A 16,978-nucleotide genomic window follows, 5' to 3' on the forward strand; every position below is an offset into this window, starting at 1 on the left:
GCCCGCTGGCGCCGCTCCGCCCGGCGGCGGCGCCGCCGCGTCACTTCCGCCCGGCCGCGCGGCCGCCGCAGCGTACGGCAGGCGGGGCGGAGCCGACCCGCGGGGACGGGGCCGCGGGGCCGAGGAGCGGCCGCCACCGCAGCTGCCCGGCCCTGCCCGGCCCTGCCCGGCCTGGCCCTGCCCAGCCGCCGCCTCCCCCCCTCCGCCGAGGCCCGCGGGCGGGGACCGCAGGTGAGCGGGCCGGGGGGTGGGGGGGCCGCGGGCGGCGGGGCGGGGCCGTGACGTCACGTGACGTGCGCGGCGACGGCGGCCGGGAGGGGCCGGCCCCGCACCCCCCTCCCCCCCCCCCCCGGCGGGCGGCGCAGGGGCGGCGGCGCGGCGCGCACCGAGAGCGGCCCCGCTGCGGGCCCCCCCCCCCGCTCCTGCCCCCGGCCGGGCCCGGCCGCGCCGTGCTGCCGGGCCGCCTCCCGCTCGCCCCGCCGCCGCCGCAGCGGCCTCGGGAAGAAGGTAGGTCCGCGCTGGTGCCGGTGTCGGCGGGACCGGGAGCCCTTGTCCCGCCTCGGGACCGACCAGGCGTCCCCCGGCCCTTCTGGAACCGCTCGGAAGGAGCTCGGTGATTGCAGCGCGCGTACGAGGCCGCTGTAAGTTGCGGCTTTGGATCGCGACTTTTTTTAACGGCGATTGACGAAATGCGCCCGTTTTACCCCCTCGGCGTACGCGCTGAAATTTACAGAACCCCGCAGAGCGTCCGTGCGGACTTGTGCCTGAGCGTGGAACGGCCCAGTGCAGAGCATTCGTTCTCTGAAGCGAGTTTCTGAAGAGCAGGAGCACGCAGCTCAGCTGCTCCTGGGTGAAATACCGCGGTCGTCCATTGCACTGGCCGTGTGGAGGCAGATACTTGCATGGGTTGAAGATATAATGTACTAATTGTGGTGGTTTTACCCGTCTGGGCAGCCAGACTCTGCCGCAAACTCTCTCCCCCCCCCCCCTTCTTCAAAAGAGGTTTGGGAGAAGAAAGCATACTGGAAAGAAAAGAAAAAAAAAACTCACAGGTTGAGGTAAGGATAATTTAATTAAAAGGAAGAGAAAAAAAAATCAAAACAGGCAAAGGCTGTGTGGAAGCACACAGAGAGAGAAAAAAAAATTACTCTTAGTTCCCACCAACAAGGAACGTTTGTCCATGTCCCAGGAAGCAGGGCCTCAATATCCGTAGCAGTTCTGTGCGACAACAGATGTCTTCATAACAAGGGCCCCCCATCTCGTTCCCCTTCCCCACCTTTTATTGCTGAGCGTGACACCACGTGGTATGGAATATCCCTTCAGTTGTTGTAGGCCAGCTGCCCTGGTGGTGTCCCCTCCCACCTCTTCAGCTTCAGAATCACTGAGGAAGGTATTTGGACAGGGTTTGTGTAAAATCCGTGATCCTCCAGTAAATAGTGAAGTTGAAGAGCTAGATGTATAAATTCTTGCCATATTGACCAAGCAGACATCATGCTGATGCTGAGGTGTCTGTGCCTCCTCTTTCCATTTGGGTGTTTCTGTGCACCTCTTCAGTTCTCCATATTATTTGTAATTTGAGGTGTGAACTGGGGGGAATTCATAAACAGAGAAGCTGTCAACTCAGTTTACTCTTCAGAGGCTGTTCTTCTGAGAGGAAGGCCACTGATAAATACTGCCTTAGTATCACGAATTCAGAAGGAATGCTTCCTGCACTGATAACGTGATAATAGATCACGTTAACAGATCACAGCAAGAATTCAGATCAACTCTTGTTGAATGCAGTTTAACTTTCCTTGCCTTTAAATGGCTTTATTGTCAGTTTTGTGTAGCAGCCGTCCCTGCTGCTCTGTTTCTGAATAAATCCAATAGTGGTATTACTGGAAGAGATTTGTTCAGTTGTGTCACTGTGTCATGCCTAAAAAACTTCTGTGTTCTTGGCAACGGTTGTTTTCTCATACCGAGATGGTTTTCTAGCTTCCTAAGACCACAAGTAAAGTCCATGATCTAATTCTCCTCTTCTTTATTGATTCCTGGGAAACAACCCGGTGACTGGGTGAGACGGCACATCAGAGCACAGGGCTGCTGCGTGCCGGGCTCTTACTGTGTGCCTTGCTGTGAGGTATGATACCGTGCTGCAGGATCTAGAGACCAAGAGATGCGCCACGGGGCTGACATGTGGGGAACAAAAACCTGAGGAAGCAGTTGAATAGCCACATGTGCTGCCATCAAGGTGACGTTAGTTTCTCCAGATAACCAGGAGCGTCCAAGATACATTTATCCATTCTTTGGAGGCTTCCAGTTGGTCCTCTTAAAGATGCTCTTAGCAGCGGACAGACTGTGCTGTTACTCTTTATTAATGGGTTGGTGCTGCCATGGCTTGGACTACCTATTTCCAGTACCTTTCAGGAGATGAAAGAGTACTAAGTTATATAATAACCTCTCACTCTTCCCTGGAGGGCTGGTGCAGTCAGCAGCAGGTTTTGCAGCGCAGTTTATCCTTTCTGATTCGTAGACAAGCTGTAAGCCGCATTCCCTGACAACGGGGAGAGAAATGCTCTGAGTTGAACTCTCTATAAAACCTGGCGAAGCAATCGCCTCGGATGTGGTGCTCTATGCTCAAGCAACAGTCAGAGTTGCTCGTTGCTGATGTTCTCTGTGACGTTTCATGGACGCATGAAGAATGCCTTTCATGGCTGGCATTCACCATATGGAAGTGTATGTAAAGGCAACGTAGCACTGCTATTTCATTGTTTCACTGGTATGGGGCAACCACAAATCATTTAAACTAGTGTTAACTAAAAATCCACCTTTTACTCAGTCTGAAAATGTTGCTAGTGTGCATTTTTCAAAGTCATAAAACTTGCTCAAAATGTGAAAGAACATTAAGGCTTCCTTTCTGCCTGCCTCTACCCTACTCCCATCTAGATAGCCTATTAAAAAAAAAGACAGTAGAAAGGATATTATACAATGTGTATTTCAGAGTTCAGTGAAGCTTTTTAAGAAATGTGTTATTTCTAATACAATGGTTAAATGCAGTATGAGTTTATTGTAGTGTTTTGTAAAACATAATTATGGCTAATTGGTCAAGAGTTATTAATACCATATTGACAAACTTTCAAGTGTTGGCTGTTTTCCAGGGATTCCCGCAGTCTTGGTGCTTATGATATCGCATTCAATCAAATATAGGTTTTTGGGAATGGGCTTTGAGGTACAACTACTACATTGTCCTTTGTTTATTTTATGAGGAAAACCCAAGTTTCTGGGCACTGTTCAGTAGCATCTTTCAGCTATATATATCGAGGTCCTGCGTCTGGGCTGGGGCAATCCCAAGCACAAATACAGGCTGGGCAGAGAATGGATCGCGAGCAGCCCTGAGGAGAAGGACCTGGGGGTGTTGGTGGACAAGAACCTCACCATGAGCCAGCAACGTGTGCTTGCAGCCCAAAAAGCCACCCGTAGCCTGGGCTGCACCAAGAGCAGCGTGGCCAGCAGGGCGAGGGAGGGGATTGTCCCCCTCTGCTCTGCTCTCGTGAGACCCCACCCGGAGCCCTGCGCTCAGCTCTGGGGCCCCCAGCACAAGGAGGACACAGAAGTATGAGAGTGAGTCCAGAGGAGGGCCACAGAGGTGATGAAGGGCTGGAGCACCTCTCCTATGAAGGCAGGCTGAGGGGTTTGGGGTTGTTCAGCCTGGACATGTGAAGGCTCCGGGGTGATCTTATTGCAGCCTTTCAGTATCTACAGGGGGCTTATAAAACAGATAGCAGCTTTTGCTTGGGCAGACAAGGGGGGAATGGTTTTAAACTAAAAGTGCAGAGATTTAGATCAGAGACTAGGAGGAAGTTCTTCACTCAGAGGAGGGTAAGGCACTGGCACAGGCTGCCCAGAGAAGCTGTGGATGCCCCATCCCTGGCAGTGCCCAAGGCCAGGCAGGATGGGTCTTAGAGCAACCTGGTCTAGGGGGTGGTGTCCCTGCCCATGGCAGGGGGCTGAAACTGGATGATCTTTAAGGTCCCTTCCAACCCAAACCATTCTGTGATGCCTAATCCGAGGCCCAGTGACGGTGTGATTTAGCAAAGCATTAATCCAAGTTCCCTGGGTACCCAGAAAGTCGAGTGGAAGTGGTCTGTGAGCTTCATGAAGGCTGCCGAAGCTGGCTGCTGAAACCACCCCCCACAGCTGGAAGCACCTGTGTTCTTCAGCCAGGTAGGCATTTGCACAGCACTTGGTGGTGTACGTGACTCGGTCGTCGAGACGTGTCGAGACTTTGAGACTTTGGCTTGTTCTAAGGGAAGTGATGAGGGTATGCAGCACATGACTGTTTCGGGGGAGTCTTTTTGGCCAGCTATTCCTGAAAGTTGAGCTGTTGCTGAGCCAGGAAAAGAAAGACAAACTAAGGGGGTGTGTCTAGATATAGGCCATTCGGAAATTTCTTGACACTGACTTAGATGCTTTGAATATAATTAGTGACCTGAAGTAACTGATACCTCACCTAATACCATATGTGGATTGTATGTAGTATACAACTCAAATCTAGCTTTCTGGTTTTCAAGCGAGTCACGTACAAGATCTCAGCTACTCTGTGTTTCTTGATTGTGGTCTGAGGACTTCAGCCTTTGCGGTGTAGTAAATGTGAAATACCAAGCCACATTAGTGTTACTTGAAGCAGAACTGGTGGTTGTCTTGTCCCAGGTACACCCAGGCTTCAGGCATTCCTCGGTGACTTTAAGCAAGAACCCTTTCTGAATTTTGAAATCCATTTTTTGACCACTGATCAAAAACAGAAGGTCTTGCCTGTTACCTGATGCTCAGGTACATGTTGCTGCCAGGGCAGAAGGGACCATCTTCCTTTCTGGAGTCCAGCTCTACCTCTCTACTGATGTGGAATCCTGTCCTGCGTTTGTTCTTCTAACCAGTCTCCACTGCATGGGTTAGCATGCCTTGTTGCATAGTCTGTTGAAGGACACTGCCTCCTGGAACTGTTTTGTTTTGGGCAGTACACAAGCTCTCGGTATTTGATCTGCTTTATAGTGCCTGAAGCACTGTAAAATGACCTGAGGTAGCGTGCAGAGAATGGGCAGTGCTCAGCTGCCTGGGTATGGCTTCGCTCCTGATGACCCTTTGCAGCCGAAGCAGCTGATGCTGGGCCTTGCACTTTGTGTGCCTCTGGAGCAGATGTGCAGGTAGAACAATTCTGTGCTCAGCTGCAGATGCGGCACAGTAAAGCTCTCCTGCCTTGGCTGCCTTTGTAGGTGGTGGTAGTTACGGTTCAGCGCTGTTGTATTTTTTTAAATACTTGCGATTAATACTACTGCTCAGGTACAGCCTGTAGGAAAAAGAGATCCATCCCCTCCTTGTCCTCCTTCAGTAGATGCCGGGTGTTCTCGGTGTCTTTGCCTGTAGACTGCAGCACCGTTCACGGTGCAGGTCAGCCTGGGATGTGAAACTGCATAGCCTTAGAGCTGCTGCTCCTGAGTGGGGAGTGAGTCGAGAGCAAAGCTGTCCCACATAAAGGTCCCTCCCAGGGGAACATACTGCAGAGACGGTAGTGCAAAGGGAGGGAAAGAAAGAGTTTCTTTGGCGCTCGTGGCAACTCCTAGGCCTCCCTGTCTGCTTTTCCTCCTCTCCCTAAATTCTCCCTAAATCTTATTTTTTAAGTCCCTTGAAGCCAAGGACAGCGTGTTATGCCAGAGATAACACCTGGCTCATCTCAGAGCCCAGCAAATAGAGACAAACAAGAACTTGTTTTGCAGTCCCTTTTCAGCTTTCCAGAGAAGCCTGGCTGGAGGGGAGTTTTCCTTACGGAGGAGGAAGTCCGTGTGCTGTGGTTGGTGAAACAAAGGAAGGCATTTGTTTAACTAGACGTGCACAAGCTGGAAAGGCAGGCAGCTATCTATGTAGCAGCACTGGTCACAGAGCAGCCCTGACCTCTACCAAATTACAAATACTTCCTGCTGGGACTTGTGGCTCTTCAGTCTCCTTGTGATCCTTTTGTCCTGCTGCCTGAGGTTGCTGGGATTCAGGGTCTACTGGTCCTATTGTTCCATGTCATTCTGTAACCACTAGGAAGGATTTCTTCACTTTCCCTTGCGTTGCACTTCTCTGAGAGGAAGCGTGCAGAAATAAAAACTGTGCAATTCCAAAGATTGTCTGTCCTTATTTTTTTTTTGTTTACTTGAAAATGTCCTGTTTTACTCTCAAATATGCGTTCGTAGTGGAATGTAAATAAAACCACCTATTACCTGTATTTCTGTTTCTTAAAAACAAGTTTGCTTTCATACTTTTCTGTTATATCTCCATCTGTAGAGATGATTGGAACTGTGACGCATTACTTAATTGAATCTTATTACAGTGCATATTTCACGCATTCATGCATCATAGGTAGTGTGTTGCCAAATTAGGGGATTCGTGATGCACTAAAAACTGGACCCTCGGCATTGCTGGAAGGCTTAGAGTGCAATTTCTTACTGCTTTCAAAATAGCCAGGAACCAATTAAAGGTTGAGGCAAATGCTTCTCAACTGCCTCGGATTCTTGTCAGCAGAAGTTTTGGTTTTTTTGGTGTTTACATAAACTCCGGTTCTTTGTGAATCTGTATGCTTTTGACGAGGAGAGGGCTGTTAGTCCAGTGCACTATGTGGTGAAATGTTTCTGAAGCTAGCACCTGCAAAGTGTGTGTTGTGCTCCTTGGAGAAGTGGGAGGCAGCAGCGCCTTGCCTTGGGAGCTGCCTCGTGCAGCTCTTCTGCAGCCTGGCAGCTGGAGCGGACAGGGGGTACGTGGTCAGATTTTGTGTCAGCCAACGGTTGTAGTCTTTGTCCTTTTATATTAGTTTGCCACCTCTTCTGCCTTGGATTCGGGTCTCTTGGCCTACTCCATTACTGATTCCCTTCATTCGATAGAGCCCAGTGTCAGCCTGTGTGCAGCAAAATCCGCATACTTGAGCAGGTCCCTTTCTTCATCCAGATCGCCTCTAAGGGATTTCATAAATCTGAATCAGAAAATGGTACCTGCTGTCACATGCTAACATCTGTAGTAGCCTCGTGACAGGCTGACGATGGAGAGTATCTGCATCAAAGTTGCATCTGAGCTGCTGCTGGAAGCCCACAGGTCTTCCTCATTGCGTAGCTGCCTGGTTACACAAATGTAGACCCATCGGTCGAGACCTTTTGTGTATTGCATACCTTCTTGACCTTTGCCAACATGTTTTTTTTACAGCAGTACGTGTCTCAAGAGTAGTAGTCCCGTATCTGCCCTGCCTTGCTTATTGCTTTTTGCCTAGCAGCAAGGAGAGCACAGAGCTTCAGGCTGCTCAGGGCCCACATGCTTCTCCATCCTCAGACAGCCTTCGTGGTCACCTGCTGCTGCCTCATGCCTAGGATCTCTGGAGGTGGGCTTTGCATTTCTGAGATGCTGCTTTTTCTGCTGGTCCTTCCAAGTTAATGGTATGCAGTACGCTATGTTATGTAGAAGGCTGCACAACGCACTGATTTGGAGGTAAAAGGTTACTGTATATCCAGGTGAACAAAACTGCAAAGTAATTAACATCCATGTTACCAAATGCTGCCAGTTTTTCTCCGAACGAGTGTGTGTACTTTGCAGGTACTGTCTCCAGCCTCCACGTAGCTTCCAAGCAAAGTCATTGTGTAAAGTAAACCACCTGTGGAGATGAGTTTCAAATAGAAACGTTATTTCTAGGCAGACTTTACTTCTCTTTACTGATAGGATGTGTCTATCAGAAACTCTTCATGCACGTTATTTGTACTAGTCATGACTGCTCATATGCACATGCAGCACATGGTTTGTTCACAACTTGTGCGATAAGTGAAGTAAACATGTAAATTTGAGGACAAAATTTCTGTACTAGTAGACTCATATTTGACCCTTTTTCAAAAGAATAATTCTGTGTGACCTTTTATTGTAGCTGCTTTACAGTTGTGCCCCATGATACTTCGGTATTGATATTGAAAAACAAACGTTAACACGAGTATGTGTGTAGATGGACGTACATCCCCTCCCTCCAAGCAACCTTTCCTTTCCCCAAATTTCACACTTCTTTGATTTCTTATGAGAAAAGTAGAGGTGACACCTCATTAGTCTTACGGTGAGTACTAAGATTTTATTTATGTTTGGTTGCTGGAAACTTCTGAAAAAAACCACCCTTGAGTTTGTCTAGTTGTCTTGAGTAGTGCATCGTTTTATACGAAGCTCTTTATAATTTCTTTATGGACCAAGAAGGTTCGTAAGAAATTGTGAGTATAGAGGCAGCTCTTAATGTCTGCTAAACTTTTCTGTCTTAGTACCATTTTATGTATTTCCTAGAAAGAAGAAAGGAGTGCCTCCCAGTTTATATGCTATAGTGGATATGAAAATTGCGTTACACTTCTGATAGATAAAGGTTGCAGTCTGAGATAACAACTGACCACTTGTTCCAGTGCAGGAGTGTCTTGCCTCTTCTGAGTGTCCGTGTGAAAAGCGGGTATGTGATCGATGGCTCAGTGCAGTAGGTGAGAAACTGCAGAAAGTCGTTTGCAGAAGGCAAGAGCTGGATTGAATGAGACTGGCATTAAAGTTCAGACTTCAGTGGGAGTTTATCTAATACCACAAGCAATTTAACAAAGCTTCCAGTGGATTCTTCACAATTACTTTTTGTTGTTTCCGTTTTTATTTTTTTAATATAACCAGGATCTGATGTTTTACTATGGAGTATGTTTTAGTTTGGACAGAAATTAACAGAGGTAGAATGACCTGCATTATTCAGTTTGCAGCGGAGCTGCCTGTGACAAGTCTGTTGCTTAGGTCGCTGTTGTACCAGGCCACCTCCATGACAGAATCAGTTTTTTTTTTCCCTTGTGCTCTTTGCAAGATTGCTAGTTCTCATACAGTCAGAGTGCAGCAGTGGTGAGTTAAGATCTAGTTATTGTTCGTCTGTGTTTTAGCCATCATCCTTCCTTTTTAAACGCAGTCTCACTGTGGTCTAAGTAGAACCGCATCCATTTTTAATATTATATAGTTTCTTCTGCTTTGTTTTATAGGATCATGGATTTTCCAGGACACTTTGAGCAAATCTTTCAGCAGCTCAACTACCAGAGGCTGCATGGCCAACTTTGCGACTGTGTCATTGTAGTGGGAAACAGGCATTTCAAAGCCCACCGCTCCGTTTTGGCAGCGTGTAGCACGCATTTCCGAGCTCTCTTTACTGTAGCAGAAGGAGATCAAACCATGAATATGATTCAGCTGGATAGTGAAGTGGTGACAGCAGAAGCTTTTGCTGCTCTCATAGACATGATGTACACTTCCACACTAATGCTTGGAGAGAGCAATGTTATGGATGTCTTGCTGGCTGCATCTCACTTACATTTGAACTCTGTCGTCAAAGCATGCAAACACTACCTTACTACCAGGACACTGCCAATGTCTCCACCGACTGATAGAGTTCAAGAGCAAAATGCACGCATGCAGCGGTCTTTCATGCTCCAGCAGCTTGGGCTGAGTATTGTGAGCTCTGCCTTAAATTCCAGTCAGAGCTCAGAGGAGCAGCCAAACACAATGAGCTCCACGATGAGAAGTAACATAGAACAGCGCACTACTTTTCCGATTCGCCGTCTCCACAAGCGTAAGCAGTCTTCAGAAGACCGGGCCAGGCAGCGAATGAGGCCTGCCATAGATGAGTCTGTTTCTGATGTGACTCCAGAGAGTGGGCAGTCAGTAGTTCATTCACGGGAGGATTTCTTTTCAGCGGATTCACTGAAGATTGTGGACAACTCAAAGGCTGATGCCATCACTGATAACCAGGAGGACAGTACTATTATGTTTGATCAGTCTTTCAGTGCTCAGGAAGATACTCAAGTGCCCAGCCAGTCTGACAACGGTGGAGGAAACATTCCACAGATGTCCATGGCATCCCAGGCAACGCAAGTGGAAACCAGCTTCGACCAGGAGGCTGCATCTGAGAAGAACAACTTCCCGTGTGACAATCCAGAGGTCAGTTTAAACGAAAAGGAGCACATGAGGGTGGTGGTTAAATCTGAGCCCTTGAGCTCGCCAGAGCCTCAGGATGAGGTGAGCGATGTCACGTCCCAGGCAGAAGGCAGCGAGTCTGTTGAAGTGGAAGGAGGAGTTGTCAGCGCAGAGAAGATAGAGCTAAGTCCTGAGAGCAGCGATCGTAGCTTTTCTGACCCGCAGTCTAGTACTGATAGGGTGGGAGATATCCATATTATGGAGGTGTCAAACAACCTGGAACACAAGTCATCTTTCAGTATCTCGAATTTTCTGAATAAAAGCAGGGGTGGCAGCTATGGTGCTAGTCAAAATAACGATGACAACATTCCAAACACAACAAGTGACTGCAGAATGGACAGCGATGCCTCTTACCTGATGAGCCCAGAATCAGGGCCTGCTAGTGGTCATTCATCTGCCACGGTCTCTCATGTTGAGAATCCTTTCAGTGAGCCTGCAGACTCTCATTTTGTTAGACCAATGCAGGATGTGATGGGTCTTCCCTGTGTGCAGACTTCGGGGTACCGGGCTGCAGAACAGTTTGGCATGGACTTTCCACGGTCGGGCTTGGGCCTCCATTCCCTCTCAAGAGCAATGATAGGCTCTGTAAGAGGGGGAGCCAGCAGCTTTCCTGGCTACCGCCGCATAGCCCCCAAAATGCCTGTCGTGACCTCTGTCAGGAGCTCCCAGCTGCAGGATAACTCATCCGGTTCCCAGTTGATCATGAATGGGACCACTTCTTTTGATAATGGGCATCCTTCGCAGCCCGGTCCACCACAGCTGACAAGGGCGTCTGCAGATGTTCTTTCAAAATGTAAGAAAGCCTTATCCGAGCACAACGTCTTGGTTGTAGAAGGCGCGCGCAAATATGCATGCAAGATCTGCTGCAAGACTTTTTTGACCTTAACAGACTGTAAGAAACACATCCGTGTGCACACAGGAGAAAAGCCTTACGCCTGTCTGAAGTGTGGCAAACGATTCAGCCAGTCCAGCCACCTGTACAAACATTCCAAAACAACCTGTCTGAGGTGGCAGAGCAGCAACCTACCTAGCACTTTGCTTTAACCGTTTCCACCCCCCAGCCTGAACGAGAGTGCCAGTACAAACTCTTTAACTCTCTGAAGCACTGCAGGAACTTTAACACTATTTTGCTCAAGCTAAGAAGCTGCTCTCATAGATCCGTGAACGCTTGTGTGTGGTTGTGCCACACACAAAAGTCTTGGTTCTGTAAATTGGGGATAATAACATACCTACCTCACAGGGGTGTTGTGAGGCTTAAGCAACTGTTAGTGAAGAACTTTGTGGTCCTCGGAAGTCAGCACTACGCAGTCTGTAGATGTGTGAAATGTTACTGTTATGTACGTGCAAGCCTGGGGCTTACAGGGATACAGCCCCTAAAACTAGGTTCCTTTGCATGGCAGAGGGGTCAGGATTGAGTGAGAGTGATCTCATGAAGTAACACGTTTCAAGAACGAGAAACTGAAGTGCAAATTTCTTGTGTGTTTTTTTTTTTTCCTGAAGTATTTTGTAAAAGTGAAAACATTTAAATAAATAACCTGCAAAAATCAAGTTGCTGCATTGTGTGTGAACGGTAATGCAAAGAGCTGTTTACTGCAGATTGCGTATCTTTAGAAGAAAAACAACTTTGGATGCACCTGTCTGACATAAAATGCTTTAAAATATGCTAATTATAAAATAGTTTTAGGGTTCTGAATGTATGTTTGCTTGTTTTGTAGTAAAGAACACTGTGTAATGAAGGTGCTTAAATTAAATCCAAGACAAGTAACTTTTGGACTAGCACTTGTATATATACTTGGAATACAGCAAGATCTGGATGTTTCATTGATTTTTTTTTCTCTGTAGAAGAAACTTGTATTAAGTGATAAGTGAAGTACTGTTTCTTGTTTGTGCTATTCTTAGCAGTATCTTAACCAATTTGTATTTCCTATCTTAAAATTCCATATACACAAAAGTCTGAAAAGAGCTTGTCTTTGTCTGTTTTGTTATTTTGACTGAGAGAGAGAATTTGTGATGGCATTTTTTTAGTGTTTAAGATAGTCTCTTGCTATTCCCAGACATGCCGATAGTCAGTCTGATCCACTTTACTGCATAAGCACGTTGTTCTTTTCTGGTACTCTTCTCTTCAGGCTTTAATTTTCTCCTCCGTACACTTACTTTCCCTCACAATTATGGATTGTTTCTTACATCAGAGGAGTCAGGAATGGTCCTTGTTTGCCATATTTATTTATGTTTCTATGTAAAGTGTAGTAAACAAATCCAATCCTTTTGTTTAAAGTAGTGTCATAAATGTACCTTTCTACATAAAGTAAAAAAAAAAAATAGCATAAATTTAATTAAAAAAATAGCACTGCACACTTTGTAAAGCAGAAATTCAGTGATCTTTGTTCTTTGAGAGAACAGCGTACATCTTTTTAATTTCCTCTTCTTTGATACCATTGTAACTAACAGTATTTGCAGTGTCTTGTTTTCTTTGTTAGATGCATGTGAACTCCCAGCTTTCAGAATGCCGGGTTTCTACATTTGCAGTGCTTCTGCTGATAAATGTTGTTCTATCGAAGCTGGGTCAGGGCTTCAGCACATCCATACTGCTCTGGAGAGACAGATGATTGATGTTTCCTGGCATTTAAGTCACAGAGCAACTGCTCTCTGTTAATACAAAAACAATTTGCAAACTTGTTTTGATTCTATATAGCCAAGATATCCTGTGTGATGATACTCAGCAGTTTTAAGGAGTTTGTGTTCCTAGTAGTTAATCTTAAACATCTTGGTCTTGTGTTTTGGTAAACAGAAAATATCCTAATACACAGTCCCGTAGGTCATTTATCAGGATGAACTGTGAACACTGTTGAAGATTACAAACCAAACATTCATTGTCAGACCAAAGGAAACATAAAAAGCTTTCTGTACCTGGCTTTATGTGAAACAGTAGTCAGCTAATGAAGAAATGTCTAGTTACACCTCTCCGTGCTGAAAAGAAAATTGGCAAATGTCTGTCAATGTGTCACTTGCACCTTGAGCATCCAAGGTAAACAGGAACATAGAAACACGAGTGATTGGATTGATTCCTTTAAAAGGTTAAAAATTCTTTATTTAATGGTCATATTTGTAGCTCTTGATTTTTAAAGAATTAAAACAATGTGACATTTTTAAAAAGCTTTAGGGTATGCCACTTTTTTTTATAACCATTTTGATATTGGGGGACTGAAGGCATTGAGGGATACTAAATAATCTCACTAAAACATGAATAAAATACAATATTTTGTACTTCAGTATATTCTTGTTGATGTCTTGCCTTCTAGGTAGCATTCTGGCTGGTTGTTTCATCTTTCTTGCATTTCTACCATTCTGTTAAAAACTAGATTTTTTTTAATATACATTTTCTGTATGTTTCCTACAATGCATCTGAAATCCTACAGCATGTAGGAATAAAGCAGCTGTGTGGGTATGGAGATTAATTAAAAACTAATGTGATCAGGTAAACGTATTAAACTGTACTTTTTTAAAATCTGTACTTTTATAATAAATTTTCATGTTGTTGTGAAATACGAGACCTTGTGTGGGAGGACTCCTCTCCTTTCTTAAAGAAAAAAACTAAACTTGCATCGTCCTTGTAAGTAGCAACTTTGATTTTCTATTTTCATTGACATCCAGTGCTTTTGGAGGAGCATGCTGCAAATCCAGGAACTTGTGGCTGACTTGTTGCCTTCCTAGTCTTCCAGTGTGACGCAGTACCTTAGAATGACAGCTCCACTTAGCTGTCCCTTACTGTAAAATGAGAAGTAGCTCATCTCAAAACATGATAAAATTGCCAAAGAGCTTTATCACCCTGACATGTGTTGAAAACTAAACTTTACAGACCCTAGGGTGAGATCTCTTGTGAAGATGTCAGTGAACTAGCATTTTGAAACATCTGAAAATATTTTTTTGTGCTGCTGTATTTTGACCTGATTTGCTTTTTATTGTGGTGTATTTGCCAACAACATAATTAACTGACTAAGCAGGTAATTTTTATGTGTTTGCTGTTTGAGTTCTTTGTCTCACTTTGCAGTGCGAAATTGAGATGTGGGCGCACAGACATGTTCGTCAGATGAGGCAAAGTGCATAGTACTGCTTGTGGCAGGCCTCCACTATGCTGGGGTTTCACCACTTTTGAGAGGACATTCAGTATCTAATCCACAAGAAGCAGGGCAGTATTTGAGCCAATAAAGTCTTGAAGGACTTTGTCCTATTTTGGGGTCAGATGGGATCCACCAGGGGTATGGAGGGCGCTGGCAGAAGTGCTCACCGAGCCACTTTCTGTCATATATTAGCAGTTCTGGCTGTCAGGTGAGGTCCCAGCTGACTGGAGCCTAGCACACGTGGCGCCCATCTACAAGAAGGGCTGTAAGGAGGACCCGGGGACCTACGGGCCTGACCGTCTGACTGGCGGCGGTGCCAAGGGGAGCTGACGGAGCAGATCACCGTGAGTCCATGGTGCAGCACGTACGGGACAGCCGGGTGATCAGGCCCAATGAGCGTGGCCTGATGAAAGGGAGGGCCGGCCGGATGAACCCGATTTCCTTCTGTGACAAGGTGAGCCCCTTGAGGGATGGGGGAAAGGCTGTGGATGTTGCCTGCCTACACCTGAGTAAAGCTTGGGACGCTCTTCCCCAGCATTCTTCTGCACAAACCGGCTGCTCGTGGCTCGGACGGGCGTAAGCTTTGCTGGGTAAAAAACCAGGCAGGGTGGCCAGGCCCAGAGCGTTGGGGCGAATGGAGTTAAATCCGGCTGGAGGCCGGGCACGAGCGGTGTCCCCCCCCCAGGGCTCAGTCCCGGGGCCAGTTTTGTTTAACGTCTTTTTCAGTGATCTGGACAGGGGGGTCGAGTGCATCCTCAGCAAGTTTGCAGGCGACACCAAGTCGGGTGGGAATATCGCTCTGCATGAGGGCAGGGAGGCTCTGCAGAGGGGTCTGGATAGGCTGGGTCGATGGGCCCTGGCCAGCTGTATGGGCTTCAACAAGGCCAGTGCCCGGTCCTGCACCTGAGTCGTTATCGTCCCCGTGCAGTGGTACAGGCTGGGGGAAGAGTGGCTGGAGAGCTGCCTGGCAGAAAGGGACCGGGGGTATGGGTTGACAGACATCTGAACAAGGAGCCAGCGGTGTGCTCAGGTGGCCAAGAAGGCCAACAGCATCCTGGCCTGTATCGGAAACAGCACGGCCAGCAGGACCAGGGAAGTGTTTGTCGCCCTGTACTCAGCTCTGGTGAGGCTGCACCTGGAAGGCTGAGTTCAGTTTGGGCCCCCCTGCCCACAAGAGGGGCATCGAGGTGCTGAAGGGTGCCCAGAGAAGGGCAGCGAGGCTGGTGAAGGCTCTGGAGAACAAGACTTGCGAGGAGCAGCTGAGGGAGCTGCAGCTGTTTAGCTTGGAGAAAAGGAGGCTCAGGGGAGACCTTTTCACTCTCCATAAGTACCTCAGAGGAGGTTGTTGCAGGGTGGGGGCTAGTCTGCCAAGCAACAAGTGATAGAACAAGAGGAAATGGCCACAAGCTGTGCCAGGAGAGCTTTAGGTCAGATACTAGGAAAAATTTCTTTACTGAAAGGGTTATGCGGCATTGGAACAGGCTGCCCAATAAGCGGTTGCGTCAGCATCCCTGAAAGTAGTCAGAAGATAACGTAGATGTGGTGCTAGGTTAACAGTTGTACGTGATGATCTTAGCAGTCTTTTCCAACCTGAATAATTTTATGAATCTATGATCAGCACTTTAGGAACTATTCTGAACTGGCAGAGTGTGACTGCACTTCACCGTAGAAGCTGTGATCACACTGGGGGTGGTTGAGCATGGAGCCACTGTAGCTATATGGCGTGTTGCCTTCTGGCTACCTCTGTGCTCCAGAGGTAAACTTAAGGATGTCCCCTGCAAATCATTTTCAATGCCCTACTGCTGCCTGAACCACGTGCAGGGATTCATGCTTCTGCCACAGCATTGATGGGAAATGGTCCATTGCCTGGATCTCCCTCCCAAAACGGAGCCTGGCCAAAGGATGTCTGGAAAGCCTTTGGATTCTGGAAGTATTCCTGCTTTTGTACAGAGATTAATCACATTTTTCAGCTGGATGAGCTCCCTCTTGGAATCCCCTCTTGGCAAGGGACCATGAGTAAGTGTCTGGGTAATGTCAGGATTATTTTTTATAAAAACATTTGAATGCCCAACACTGGCCTTTCCGATTTTACAGCAGAAGACAGCTAAGGTATCTGAATATAATCGAATGAAGGCTGGTTTGGTAGCTTGCTTCAAAAAATGTATTAATGCTGAGGAGACTAAACTATGTATAATAGCACAATTCATGTCTTGAATAGGCAGTGGTGTAAACACTTAAATAAAGCAAAAAAGCAGTCTTTAAATACTATATTGTTCTCTTAATTTTTCTTCATAATACATGCAAATAAGTTCAGTCTGGTGCTTACTATGATATTATGCTTGTCTCTGTCAGTGGCCACTGGAGGACACACATTCAGTTGGCTAGGTCTTACCTAGAAGACTTCCACAGAGTTCCTTGATCTCACTGAATTTGTCCGCCAGTATCTCCTGTTCACACTTCAACCCCGTAAAACATTGTCATGCCAAAAAATGAATTCCTCTATTCAAGCAGTCAAAGACAAGGGGCTGTCCCTGGCAGTGGTCATTTAAACATCAGTATGTACTTCAGAGGTTCTCTAGCACAGCAGTTACTCTCACTTACGTGCTTGGTTTTACTGCCTTCACTGCTTTTGTGTTATGTGGTTGCACCTGACCCTTGCAGACTGCTGAAAATAACAAACGTGACACAGCTTCACAGCCACCAGTTGCTTCTCCAGGGTGACTGCTTTTCTCTGCCTGTTCCTTGCTGTGCTCCAGTGGTCCAGGCTCTGTTCCTCTAGACTCATTTGGCTGATGAACGTGGAAATCACTGTGCTAGTGTGAAATCCTGTTTCCTCTTCAGCAGAG

General features: G+C 46.9%; 1 protein-coding gene across 6 annotated transcripts; it reads left to right on the forward strand.

Annotated features, from left to right (window-relative positions):
- The first annotated feature begins 69 nt into the window (after positions 1-69).
- On the forward strand, positions 70-12,289 carry ZBTB5 (zinc finger and BTB domain containing 5). Of its 6 annotated transcripts, none has more exons than XM_083817513.1 (2): positions 70-231; positions 9,030-12,289. In XM_083817513.1, exon 2 carries the CDS (start codon positions 9,034-9,036, stop codon positions 11,056-11,058), a length of 2,025 nt encoding a protein of 674 aa, XP_083673639.1. In that variant the 5' UTR covers positions 70-231; positions 9,030-9,033; the 3' UTR covers positions 11,059-12,289. The 6 variants fall into 6 exon arrangements, with proteins under 6 accessions (XP_083673639.1, XP_083673637.1, XP_083673642.1 ...); XM_083817511.1 differs by having other exon boundaries at positions 115-231; positions 7,213-12,289; XM_083817516.1 differs by lacking the exon at positions 70-231 and adding an exon at positions 361-507.
- The last annotated feature ends 4,689 nt before the right edge of the window (positions 12,290-16,978 follow it).

This window comes from Anser anser, assembly GCF_964211835.1.
Source record: "Anser anser genome assembly, chromosome: Z".
Classification (NCBI taxonomy): Eukaryota; Metazoa; Chordata; class Aves; order Anseriformes; family Anatidae; genus Anser; species Anser anser.